Source organism: Dipteris shenzhenensis, chromosome 22 (assembly GCF_047967505.1).
Source record: "Dipteris shenzhenensis isolate YYH24624 ecotype China chromosome 22, Dip_SZ_1.0, whole genome shotgun sequence".
Lineage (NCBI taxonomy): Eukaryota > Viridiplantae > Streptophyta > Polypodiopsida > Gleicheniales > Dipteridaceae > Dipteris > Dipteris shenzhenensis.
Genome location: NC_141617.1, coordinates 20,787,705 through 20,800,345, shown reverse-complemented (window position 1 = coordinate 20,800,345; position 12,641 = coordinate 20,787,705). Strand labels below are relative to the sequence as shown.

Below are 12,641 nucleotides of genomic sequence, written 5' to 3'. Positions count from 1 at the left end.
AGGTTCGACTAAACAAAGTATCAAGGTTCAACTGAACAAAGCATCAAGGTTTAACCATTGTAGCCATCCATTGACTTCTTTCTTATGACCAAGGGGTTTGCATTGATGGAAGGTCCCAACTATAGTGAGACCTTTGCTCCCATAGCTCAAATGAAGACAATACCGATGATAATTACCATGGCAGCTTATTCAAAGTGGTACATTTCTAGATGGACATGAAATGAGAATTTCTGAGTGGAGATATCAAGGAGGACATTTATATGAGAGAAGCCACCTAGATTTTGAATGTAGGGTGACCAAAGGGGGAAAGTGTGCATAGTCTCAAAAACATTGTGTGACGTGAAATAGGCCCCATCTATGAATCCTTTGGAAGAATCATCTTGATATAGAGTGCATAAGATGTAAACATCTATGAAGAATCATGTTGATATAGAGTGCATAAGATGTAAACATGTATCTTCATTCAAAGGGGCACAAGAAATAAATGATGATTTTATACATTGATGATCTAATCATAAAACAATGCCCACTAACGGGATATTAGGTTCTTCACCATGATTTTGCTAGCTCACCATGTTAATGATATTGATATCCATGTCATGGTAAAACCTAACCATTCCAAAATTCTTGATCAAAACCCTTATCCTCATTCTCAGAATGTATATCTTATAGAAATTAGAGTATCCAAACTATGTAAGTAATTAATGACATATCACATGCAATATAAAAATCTAACTATGTAGAAGATTAAGGAGAAACTTACATTAAAGGAGGGGTGGCCCTTTTATGAGCCAAAACCACCGAGCATCTAAGCAAAGGAAATCTCTCTCTCTCTCTCTCTATATATATATATATATATATATATTTATTTATTTATTCATTTTTTTTTGGAGAATGGCACTCGTGCCAATCCCCAAAATCCATGAATGAGTCCCTAAAAAATTTGGTAATTTGATAGAACGTTTTTCTAAAGCATGCCATTCTCCAAAACCCCATGAGGGGATTGGCATCACTGCCATTTCTTTATGTGGGTTTGGGGAGAATGGCACTAGTGCCATTATCCACATAAATCCACATGGAGATCGGCACTAGTGCGATTGTACATAGGAAAGCCAGACTCATATGGAGAGTGGCACCGGTGCCATTCTCCACAATCCTACATGAAGAATGGCAATGGTGCCATTCTCCCCCACTTCACAGACATCTTGGTTGACCTTATGAAATTGTGCACCATCCCACATGTCTCCCTCACTTCAGGGACATCTTGGTTGATCTTATGAAATTTTGCACAATCCCACATGGAGAATGGCACTGGTGCCATTGTCCATAGGAAAGCCAGACTCGCATGCAGAATGGCACCAGTGCCATTATCCACAATCCCACATGGAGAATGGCACTGGTTCCATTCCCCATAGGAAAACCAAACTCACATGGATAATGGCACTAGTGCCATTCTCCACGATCCCACATGGAGAATGGCACTCGTTCCATTCTCCACATGAAAGCCAAACTCACATGTGGAATGGCACTGGTGCCATTCTTCATAATCCCACATGGAGAATGGCACTGGGCTAGACTCCTAGGCGAGACTCACTTAGAGAATGGCACCATTGCCATTCTTCATAATCCCACATGGATAATGGCACTAGTGCCATTCTCCCCCACCACAATGATGTCTTTGTTGGTCTTACGAAATTCTTTGGTACGACAGTTTGTTCATAATTAACATCCTATAATCGTAATGAGAGGGGATGGCTATCAGATGCGGTGACAAGGTAAGACGATGGTGGAAATCATTCATGCTTTAAAAAAGTTTTATCAAATTACAAAAAATTGTATGGACTCATTCATGGATTTTGGAGATTGGCACCAGTGCCATTCTCTAAAAACCCACTAGGGGAATGGCATGAGTGCCATTTCTCTATGTGAGTTTGGGGAGAATGGCACTAGTGCCATTCTCCATAAACCTACATGGAGATCGGCACTAGTGCCATTACACATAGGAAAGCGAGACTCATATGAAGAATGGCACCGGTGCCATCCTCCACAATCCCACATGGAGAATGGAAATGGTGCCATTCTCCCCCCTTCAAGGACATCTTTGTTGGTCTTATGGAACTCTAAACAATCCCACATGGAGAATGGCACTGGCGCCAGTCTCCATAGGAAAGACAGACTCACATGGAAAATGGCACCAGTGCCATTCTGTACAATCCCACATGGAGAATGGCAATGGTGCCATTCTTCCCCACTACAAGGACATCTTTGTTGGTCTTATGAAATTCTTTTGCTATGGTTTGTTCATAATTAATTTCTTGTAATCGCAATGAGAGGAGATGGCTATCAGATGCGGGGACAAGGTCATGATGATGGTGGAAATAACTCATGCTTTAGAGAATAATTTTAGGGAACTAATTAATTCTTTCACAAACTTTTTGTATAGACTCATTCATGGATTGTGGAGATTGGCACCAGTGCCATTCTCCAATAACCCACTAGGCGATCGGCATCAATGCCATTTCTCTATGTGGGTTTAGGGAGAATGGCACTGGTGCCATTCTCCATAAACCCACTAGGAGATCTCGACACTAGTGCCAATGTCCATAGGAAAACCAGACTCACATGGAAAATGGCATAGATGCCATTCTCCACAATCCCACATGGAGCACTACTACCATTCTTCCCCACTACACACTTTGTTTCCCCTTTGTGCATTGTGAGCAATCTCAAAGCAGTTACTCAAAGCAGTCTCAACGTGACTATTTGAGAAAACTCTCATAGTAGTTCATGATGTCTCCAAGTAGTCATCAAGAAGCAATTTTAAACAAATCTCAAAGCAGTTCATCATGCCATCCCATAGTGAAGAAGAAAGATGGTTCATACCACATGTGCATTGACTACAAAGACTTGAATAAGGCTACTATCAAGAACATGTTTTGGATCCCTAGGATAGATGACTTGTTGGATGAACTCAAGGGTGCTCGATTTTCCACTAAGATTGATTTGAGTTCAGGCTACCATCAAATCAGAATGAGAGAAGGAGATGAGCACAAGACAGTCTTTTGCACAGAAAGAGGTTTATATGAGTTCTAGAGAAAGTGCCTGAATCTGCTTGGGCTTGCTCTCAATTCTATGGAGACACCTTCCCCAATCAATAATGCTCACCCGCACAGATTTCCCATTTGGTGTGAAATCTAGCACACAGTTTTTGGCATTCAAATCAATGTGTTTGAACCCCCGCTCGTGCACTGCTTTCATTACACTAGCAAAAGTGCTAAGCTCTTGCTTACAAAATTCAAGAGTACTACTGTCTTGCAGAGTTTTTGTAAGGCCTTTTGTATGTATCCAAGTCCGGTATGCCGATTCCAATCTAAGTGCAAACGAATAGGTGCCACAGTATCCATGTAGCCTTGGATGACTTCCTCTATATTTAATTCCAAACTATCTTGTACATCTTATGGGTGGCATTACAGTGAGCCTATTTTGGATTTTCCATAAACTTGCTAGTGAACTTACTACATGACAAATATATGGCCTTGTAATTTATAGATTTATAAGATCTCCGATGAGATTTCGATAGTTGTTATCGTCAATTGTAGGTTTTTCTGGATATTTGGTAAGTTCCAAACTTTGCTCCATCGGAGTGGCTATAAGCTTGACACCTGCCATATGAAACCTCTTTAGGAGACTATCCACATATTTCTCCTAGCTCATGAAGAAGTAGTCTAAGTATCTCCATAACTCAATACCAAAACAACATTGCTTCCTATCATAATGAGATAATCTACATACAAACGTGCAATAGTAATGTCTTGCTCTTGAACTTTGTAGTAGAGAGTATGATCTGCATTGTACTTCATGTATCCCAAATTAGCAAAATACTTGACAATTCTAATAAACCAACTTCTAGGTTCTTGCTTTAATCCATTGACACTTTTCTTGAGATGGAAAATCTAATGCTCTTATCCTGGTTCAACATACCCTGCTGGTTGCTGCATTTAGACTTCCTTATCTAGGTGACCATTTGAGAAATGCATTTTTGACATCTAGTTGGTACACATTCAATTTGTTGAGTGTGGCTAGCGATATGAAAAATCTAAGATGGAATCAATCTTTGTTACTGGAGCATAAGTATCATCATAATCTTGACCATATTGTTGTGTGAAACCTTTTGCAACAAGTTTGGCTTTGTATCTTTCAATGCTTCCATCTTAATCGTACTTTACTTTGTAAACGAATTTGTTTGCAATGGAATTATTTCCTGATGGAGGGTTGCATAAATCTCAAGCGTTTTTTTGTATAAAGCATCCATCATTTCATTCATATCACTTTGCCATTCTCGTTGTCAACTGCATCTTCAAAGTACAGGGGCTCTTTTGTAGCCATAATGATAGTCATAAGAGCATAATTGGTCGCTTTAATCACACAAGGATATGCATTTTTCCTTGATAAAGGTGCTATATCATGGTTGTATGGATACTTTGACTACGCAAGAAATCATGACACTAGGAGATCCACACAAGGATATGCATTTTTACTCTGACTACGCAAGAAATCATGACACTAGGAGATCCACACAAGGATATGCATTTTTCCTTGGTAAATGTGCTATATCATGGTTGTCAAACAAGTAGCCAACTATTTCTTTATCTTCAACAAAAGCAGAATATAAAGCACTCACAATAGATGCATATGAGGATATATGTCTCAAAAGACTATTGTCAAGAATAGATTACTTTGCTGAGACAAAGCCAACAATGATATAATGTAATAATCAATCAGGTCAAGCATTAGCGAAGAATCTAGCTTATCACTAAAAGACAAAGCACAATGATATGAGAGAGCAGCTCATCAGATAAAGAGTGTAACTTGGTGACATCAGATTACAACATTGGATAGCAAAGAGAATGATGTAGATTTCTCTACCAAACCACTTGGGAAATAGCTTTTCGAGAAACACCGACAAGCTCTTGGTTTGACTTAGAGGAAGGACACTCCTATTACAAGGGTGTGATGGAATGTAATGTTCATTCCTTCTTCCATTCCACATAATCATCATCTAAAGGAAAGGCCGACTTCATGATGTTGATATTAAGGGAAGGTGTTGAGGATTCACAACACAATGTGATCATATGTGCATAGCAGTAACACATAGAGTGTTAAAAAGGCACAAGTGTTGGAAACCCTAATTCTATCCCTATGGGGGTTTGTATATATTCATTATTTCATCTAATCTATTGTATAGTTAGTCATTTGTGGTGTGATCTCTACATGTGCCCTCTCTCTTCATCTCCAGTGGTCTTCTCTCCCTCTCCATATTTATTCATAATTTGCCACTTGATGAGGACCTAAGCACTTGAAACAACTCATGGTCTCCCTATCATTCCGTGGTTTAGCAAAGAAGAATGGAATTCCAACATACAAACAATCCCACACACACTCTAATTTTAGTTTCAATGCCATATGTAACATAGCATTTGACTCCTCTTGACTTGCATTTATGATCTATTGCATTGTAAGTTCCCATTCATTCACCCATACTTTGCTATAATAGAATTGATGGTATATTTGCATTAGGTAGAGCATGCAAAGACAACACTAGAGATGGCATGGGAGTGTCAAGAGGAAGCCTAAAGACTCCTCTATTGATCATAGTTGGGTGTCCCCAAAATTGATGGTCATTGACAGGTCATCAAACCAGAGACTACGCTGAGGCAATGCTTAGAATGATAGATTGTTTCTCATTATTATGCCAAAAACCAGCACGGTGGTCTCTCCAAGCCAACCTATGATTTGCATGGGCACACTGCCCAGTGGCAGGTGGCAAAGCTGTGGCAAAAGGCTGCATGATAACAGGTGGTCAGGCTAGAGATTGCACTGCGGCAGTGTTTAGAATGATAGATTGTGTCTCATTATTATGCCAAGAACTAGCGCGGTGGTCTCTCCAAGCCAACCTTGAAGTTTAAAGATCTGCATGGGCGCGGTGCCCAGTGACAGGTAACAAAGCTGTGGCAAAAGGTTGTGCGATGATAAGTGGTCAGAGGCCAGAGAGTGCACTGCATGAAATAGTGCAGAGATGCACGATGTAATGCAGAGCTGCCGTGTGTCGAGCTCTATGGTGTTTAGAATAAATAGATTTCATCTCATTATTATGCCAGTGCGGCATCATGATGTCAGGAAATTTTTGGCAAGAGCGCGAGTCCGCGCAAAATTCAAAATTTCACCTAGGAGTGCATAGCGTCACGGCTCCAAAATGGCCCCAAAAATAGTTTTGTGATTGGCTACACCCAAGCAAACGTTGACCCTACCAAATGTTGATAAAGGGACTGATATGGAGTCCTAGATCCAACCACTAATCTACATCAAGTATAGGTTGTATATGACAGGCATAACTGCATGATGAAACAATGAGTCTCCCCAAGTTGCACTATGGCTAATCCTGATAATGTCCACTACAATGGGACAGGACCGCACTGATGCATAGGTATCCTCATGCTGAGGAATGATCTACTGATCCAAAGAGGTGGTGATCATCTAGATCCAAGGGCGCAATGCAGCATGATGATGCTGGAATGTCCTGAAGACTGATGTGTCGATCTAAACTTAAAGTGGAAACTATGTTCGAGGATGTGATGAGCTCCGTATCAGAGGTGAAAGCATCAGTGATGGATGCTAGAATGGAATCACCTAAAGAGTTGAATCGCGAGGGGTGCACTACTTAGAAACTCTATGTATCACGTGAGTTTAAGGGGTGTTTAAAAAACCCCTCAACTAAAATTTGCCCCCAATAAAAACACCCCTCTTTACTTATGAACTAAGTGTTTTTTTTCTAAAGTTGAATTAAAAACCCCTCGCCCCACTGTAAACTTGTTAAATTTTTCCAAAAAATCAAATTAAAATACCCCTCCTTTTGAATGCATGTGGTACACTATAATTTTATGAGGTGAACCCCCCGAGAGATTGTGGCATAAATCTCAGCATGCAACTGGAGATGTGAGTGCCTCATATTGAGGACTTACCTGCTAAATAACTGCATGATCAATGGTGAACTCTTGCTGAGTATCTGCATCTGATGTGATAGTAGATGGAGTTGGATCCATGCATGAATGTGATGGTTGTGCATCACTAGAGTCAGCGTGTGCTAATATAGATGGGACTGCCTCTCGTACTAAGGACTTACTATCAAATTTTCCTCATGTTGAGGGCTTACTATCGAATGTGCCTCACGCTGAGGGCTTACCAAGACATGTGCATGATAAAAAATTGTGGGCTGATCCATGCTTTCATATGGAACATTTGTGTCTTGTCCTCAAGACCAATGAGGATTGAGTCAGCATCATAAACTTGTACATACCCTGTGGCAACAAATGCTTGAAGAAGGTTCTCTTCCCACTTACGGATCTCATCTGGGGTCATGATTGGTGTATCATCACTGTGTGATGTGGATAACTCCATGCTGCAGGTGGTGTGGTGCTCTGTGCAAGAGGCTTACCCGTGTACCGGCTAGAGTGTCTACCCATGAGAACACTGTAAAAGGTTGCCACCACCCAAGGGCTTACGCTAAATGGTCAAAACCAAATGACAACTGCGTATCGGGCGTTGCCAAGAGGCTGTACAAGGCTAATGTGTATGTGCAGGAACCAATGCCAAAAATAGTCAACAAATGTGACTGTACATGGGTGGCATATCTACGTGCAAGAAGAATGCAACAATCATGAATCCAAAAGAGGGATAACTCTGCCAAGTGTTACACTGAGTGATGAACTGCTGAATGCCAAGAGTACTGAACTGGTGTCAGAAGTGTGAGAGTGTACTTGATGAAAAAAAATGCACGTTTGAAGTTGGAGAAGTGAGTAGGAGTTCATGGGAGAACTTTGCTATAGTAGAGCCATTGAAGTGCCTAACTTTGACATAGAGGTTGCTATTTGAGCCGATTGCGTGCGTGGAGGTGGCTAGTGGCCTGAAGCCTTCAAGTCACTTAGGCCTGCTAGTGGCCATAGAAGGCCATTGATGAACCCAGGTGGCAACACTCCCCATGAATCAGGATGTTGAACTAGGCCAAGGTCGATGAGGATTGCAAGTTGATGAAGAAATCTCGCAATTGGCGTAGGAGTCGGAAACTATTGTAGGTCTTAGAGCTGAAGCCTTAGTGTAGGCTGTGCTTGAGGAGGTTGTAGATAGGCTCGCTATTGATCTATTTTGCTTTGTGGTTTCTGTTAGCCTCATTGCTTTGTTGAGGTGGAGATGGCTTCTCTTTGAAGTGCCTCTCAAATTCAACTCAGCCACTATACAAGGAACCACCGGAGATGCCTCGAGGAACAACACAAAAAAGCAGAGGTTGAGTACAAAGCTCAGAACCTCTGAGAATACCTTACAGAGACCTTACAACAGAACCTTAGAGAACTTCCTCACACAACTCATAACAAAGTGAGAAACTCGAATGCGCATAACTGATTGTCCATAGCTCCAAATGAGATGCTTTCTGAAGCAAAATGAAGAGTAAGAAGCGCTCTACAAGAAGAGATAGAGAGACAATGAAGGTGCCTCACAGAGAGGGCTTGTGCCTTGATGGAAGCAAGGGCTTGTGCTCTCTCTCAACGGAAACTCTCTCAATGGAAGATGCCTCACAGAAGGAGGGCTTGACACTCATGAAGGGAGTGGGAGCACCATCGGCTCTAATACCATGATAGCGGAAGTGAGACAGGGAGAGAGAGAGAGAGAGAGGAGTGCACACGATATAGCTACCTGTACACTAAGTGTATTAAACATGAACATGAAGATATACATCTGAACCCCTTAGGCTTAGGCTTAGGGTTGGGGTTTTCCCCTAATGTCCTAGAGGTATGGTGCAATTTTCACCATCCTCAACACATTTCGTTGCTTGGAACTGCCAGGCAAATACTTTGTTCTAATTGATGCAAAGCCCTGATTCAACAGGCTGCCTATTTTTGCACTCAATATGTCTCAATTCCCGATGTTGAAGCTCCTCATTCAATGGCAAATGAGTGTGTTTTCAGTCCTCCACAACTATAGCCCTCAAGTTTCCCAAAAGTGGGAATGCACTCTTTTACCTTTTCTTGTTTTGCCCTCTCTCTCTCTCTCTCACACACACACACATATACACACACACACATGGCCAATTACGAGGGACCAATCGCCCGTGGCGTATGTCAGCCGAGGAGCTTCTGGAGGGAATCAAATGCAAGTAGTTAGCTCAGCGGGTGAAAGCCCAAACGGCTTTGACTCCATGAGGAAATGCACTCGTAAGAAATTGGAGAGAGAGATAGAGAGGGGGGGGAGGGGGGGGAGAGAGGGAGACCCTAAGAGAAGAAATACATGAAGGGGAGTTGATTTTGTGATTAATTAAAAACCTTTGTTAATTAAAGAAAGATCGGTGTGATTAGCAGAGGGCAAGACAAGAAGAAGAAGGCAAAGGATAAGGAATGATGTTTTCATTTCATGCACAGCGTTTCTGATGCGTCTTCAATGCTTTCTGCAAACGATTTTCAGGCCGTTTCTCCTCTCGCATTGCCACAATGGACGCTTTCTTCCACCAGAAATTGCCTCTTCCTTCAATCCGCTGATAGGATTAAGCGTCGACTTTGACAAAATCGAAATCTTGCGGGGGTTTCCGGCCGGATTACGGGACTTGCCGACGCGATTCCAGTTGGAAAATTCCGTTTGTAAGTTATTCCATTGCTTCAAGGGCTCGAAACCGGGTAAAAGATGCATTCGGTGGTCGAGCAGCAGCCACGCTTTCCTTCAATTGTCCATTTCGTGATCAATTGTATGCGCCTAGGCAAGTTTTTTGTAAAACTCTCAGACCAGGTCAATCCCTGCAGATTTCGTGTCTCTTGTGAAAATCGTCTCTCCAGCGAATTCTGGCACCAGCTAAACCTCCGCAGAATTCGCTTCTTTTGTGAAGTTCGACATCACAATGCCAGGTCCAGGGCCTCATCTTATGTATACGCTTGGAGTGGGGATTGGTCTGAAATCCCTATCAGATGGAAGATTCACCCCCCAGCACTGCCTCTTTTACTCGGTCAATTCATTCCTCGGACCAGACTTGGGGTCTTTCTCCGAGTGGATAACTTCAACGCTTCAAACCGGACAAGCTGCTGGATCTTTAATCATGACTCTAGTCCATCATCCGTTCTATTACGTGTTGCTTCTTGGACTTCTACTATCGTTGTTCTACAGTTGTATCTCTAAAGTGCTTCTTCGAAAAGGCATTCTAACAACAATGGCCGGGGTAAGCGGTGTGGTACAACATGAAATTTTGCGACACTGTTGCAATAGTTTCCTTTTTCATTTTACACCTGTTATTGTGGATTTGCTACAGAAGTCTCAGTTGTGCATTAAGCGTGCGGTAGTTTCCATTATGTAGGTACCTCTGAATATGAAACAATGCTTTCACTTGATTGCAGCGGGTTCCCTGTCTCATTTCTTTTTGGATCATTTATTCGAGGTAAGCGCACTGCAAAAAAGAAGGGTGTTATAAGAGTTGATGACGGCTTGCTCGGTGTCAGTTTAAGCAGGGCTTATAATGTTTGCAACTCTGAAAAATTACGGGCCTTGTGCCTGAGATTCTTATTCCGTGCTCTGTAGAATGCTTCCTAGTTGTTGGCTAAGGTCTTTCTATAGGCGTAATTGCTCATCTCACCACGTGATGTATCGATGGTAGCTTAAAATAACCAGAGTTGTGTGAAATGGCCCAGGAGAACGGGCATACCAAAATGTTGATTTGGATTCTGAGCACAGGATCGTGGGAGGGTCGCCCCACCACTACCTCTTCTATAATAGTGGTCGGGGCTTTATGCACTGTCATGCTTGGGAGTTACGTATACATGAACAGGTATGAGAGTGTGGTTTTGCAGCTGTCCAAATGTTCGGTATCTATTTCAAGTTTTATCGATTGTGCGATGAATGTGACAGGAGCAAGCCTGGTAATCTAACAAGCAAAAGAGCAAGGCAGAGCATGATCCTTGTTGTCACTATTGCCGTTTTGTACTGCCTGTGGTGTGCAAGCCAAATCTACTGGCGACAACCTGCCATGCCAGCGGTGGGAGAAGAAGCAGACCTGGGAGTGCTCGTATTCTTAGCTGTTTTCTTTTTCCTTCCACATGCTTTGTGTGCGACATGCATGCACTCCTCACATATTGTAACTGAGTATGGCCGTTTGCCCCTTGTTCATAACGATCTCGAAGAGCATCATCCTTGAGAGGTTGATGAGCTTCTGCTTTTGGCACCACATACAGCACAGATAGCCTGCATTGTGAATTATACGTCAATGGAAACCTAATGCGCCACCTATTCGGCAAAGAGAAGGCCTGGAGGGTTTGCCATCCTTTTAGTAAGAAAGATCAACTCATAAAGGTGGTGCTGAGATTATATCTGTCTACCATTTGTCTGTTCTATGTAGGCTTGAGCTCTTATCAGATGGATAGAGATCGGAAGAGAAGCAGTGCGTTGCAGGAAGAGACCTTAATCTGGACCTCGGATTGGGCATATGACGTATGAGATGACTTCTGTCATTTACTTCAGCTAGGTTGGAAAGGGATCTAGATTATTTTATGGGTTGGTTGCGAAGGAGTGCAGGGATGTTTATGTGACTCTCTCTCTATATTTTGCCTTAGGTATTGAAGAGAGCTTGTTGACAGGGTGGTTCTGCTTGGGAAAACAGAATGTATATGGGGATAACGACAGACAGAAGTTGGCACAATGCAATAAGAGCAGTGAGTAACGTTCCACTTTGTGCAGGATTTGAGTTACTAAATTGTCGAAAGTAATTCGTTTTGATAGCTCAGCAGTTGGGATTAAAAGGTGGTTTCACAGGCCCCTTCTCATTTTAATCATCACGAAGACAGAGGATGAAGTAAGAGGTTGGGGGCTTCTCAAAACTGCTAGGGCAAGGGATAAGGGAGACACAGGCTCATTCCAAAACAGTTACAAGGGAATGAGTATGCAGTGCTCACAACCCTTCAAAAATTTCTCATACTTTGCAGTGTATCCCTTAAGGTTCCGGCCTTACCACAAATATGAGCTTCTGAATTTAGAAACAAATTTGAGAAAATTTAAACACAAAATCTGAAGGAAACCAACACGTAACAAACATGAACTTATGACCCTCGAGGAATAGGGTTTAGAAGAGAGAGAAAACATATGGTGTGCAAATAAGGCCCACTTTCCCCCATAAGGGCAGATTACATGGGGTATTCCTGGTTGAATTCCAGAATGGGAAATTTGAAGAAGTAATTCAAGAGTGACACCACCTTAAGATTTGGATGTAGAACTCTTATATTTCAAATCTAGCTTCAACCAATGCCTCTACAATCCATGTGTTAACATTGGCCTTCAATTTCTAGTCTCAATCCTCATTAGGAAAATTACCCAAGAATATCATTAGTAAGATTGCTTAGGGTAGGAATAGGGTGAAGATTTCATTTATGAGAGATGCTAAGGGGTAAAAGGTGGCATAAGGTTGTCGAAGATGAAATCACAATTTTCTTGAAAAATCTAAGGCTCTCCCAGCAAATCACAATATGCAACAATGTGAGATCTTGAAGGAGCTTGATCATCTTTAGGGAGAAAAATGTTTTCACAAAGATGTCAATATGGGAGAGTATTAATTGGTTCTAGCT

At 41.9% G+C, this 12,641-nt stretch overlaps 1 protein-coding gene and 1 pseudogene across 5 annotated transcripts; one reads left to right on the top strand and one right to left on the bottom strand.

The window, feature by feature from the left end:
• Positions 1–9,732, bottom strand: part of LOC147887858 (uncharacterized) — a 58,256-nt pseudogene extending 48,524 nt beyond the window's left edge.
• Positions 9,445–12,021, top strand: LOC147887857 (uncharacterized). Of its 5 annotated transcripts, XR_015543129.1 has the most exons (7): positions 9,445–9,683; positions 9,843–10,252; positions 10,388–10,468; positions 10,719–10,855; positions 10,936–11,062; positions 11,423–11,514; positions 11,637–12,021. XR_015543129.1 is itself a non-coding variant. In XM_087393587.1 (6 exons), exons 2-6 carry the CDS (start codon positions 9,938–9,940, stop codon positions 11,426–11,428), a joined length of 666 nt encoding a protein of 221 aa, XP_087249713.1. In that variant the 5' UTR covers positions 9,445–9,683; positions 9,843–9,937; the 3' UTR covers positions 11,429–12,021. The 5 variants fall into 5 exon arrangements, 2 of the variants coding, with proteins under 2 accessions (XP_087249713.1, XP_087249712.1); XR_015543127.1 differs by having other exon boundaries at positions 10,936–11,548; positions 11,637–12,018; XR_015543128.1 differs by having other exon boundaries at positions 10,936–11,514; positions 11,637–12,017.
• The last annotated feature ends 620 nt before the right edge of the window (positions 12,022–12,641 follow it).

What these genes read in the sequence shown, in the direction of transcription:
- LOC147887857 (XM_087393586.1), top strand. Translation starts at nt 9,938, where the DNA reads ATGCCAGGTCCAGGGCCTCATCTTATGTATACGCTTGGAGTGGGGATT. An exon ending in TTTTGGATCATTTATTCGAG is followed by an intron (nt 10,469 to 10,718) that starts GTAAGCGCACTG and finishes GAAATGGCCCAG; the next exon opens with GAGAACGGGCATACCAAAAT. An exon ending in AGTTACGTATACATGAACAG is followed by an intron (nt 10,856 to 10,935) that starts GTATGAGAGTGT and finishes TGAATGTGACAG; the next exon opens with GAGCAAGCCTGGTAATCTAA.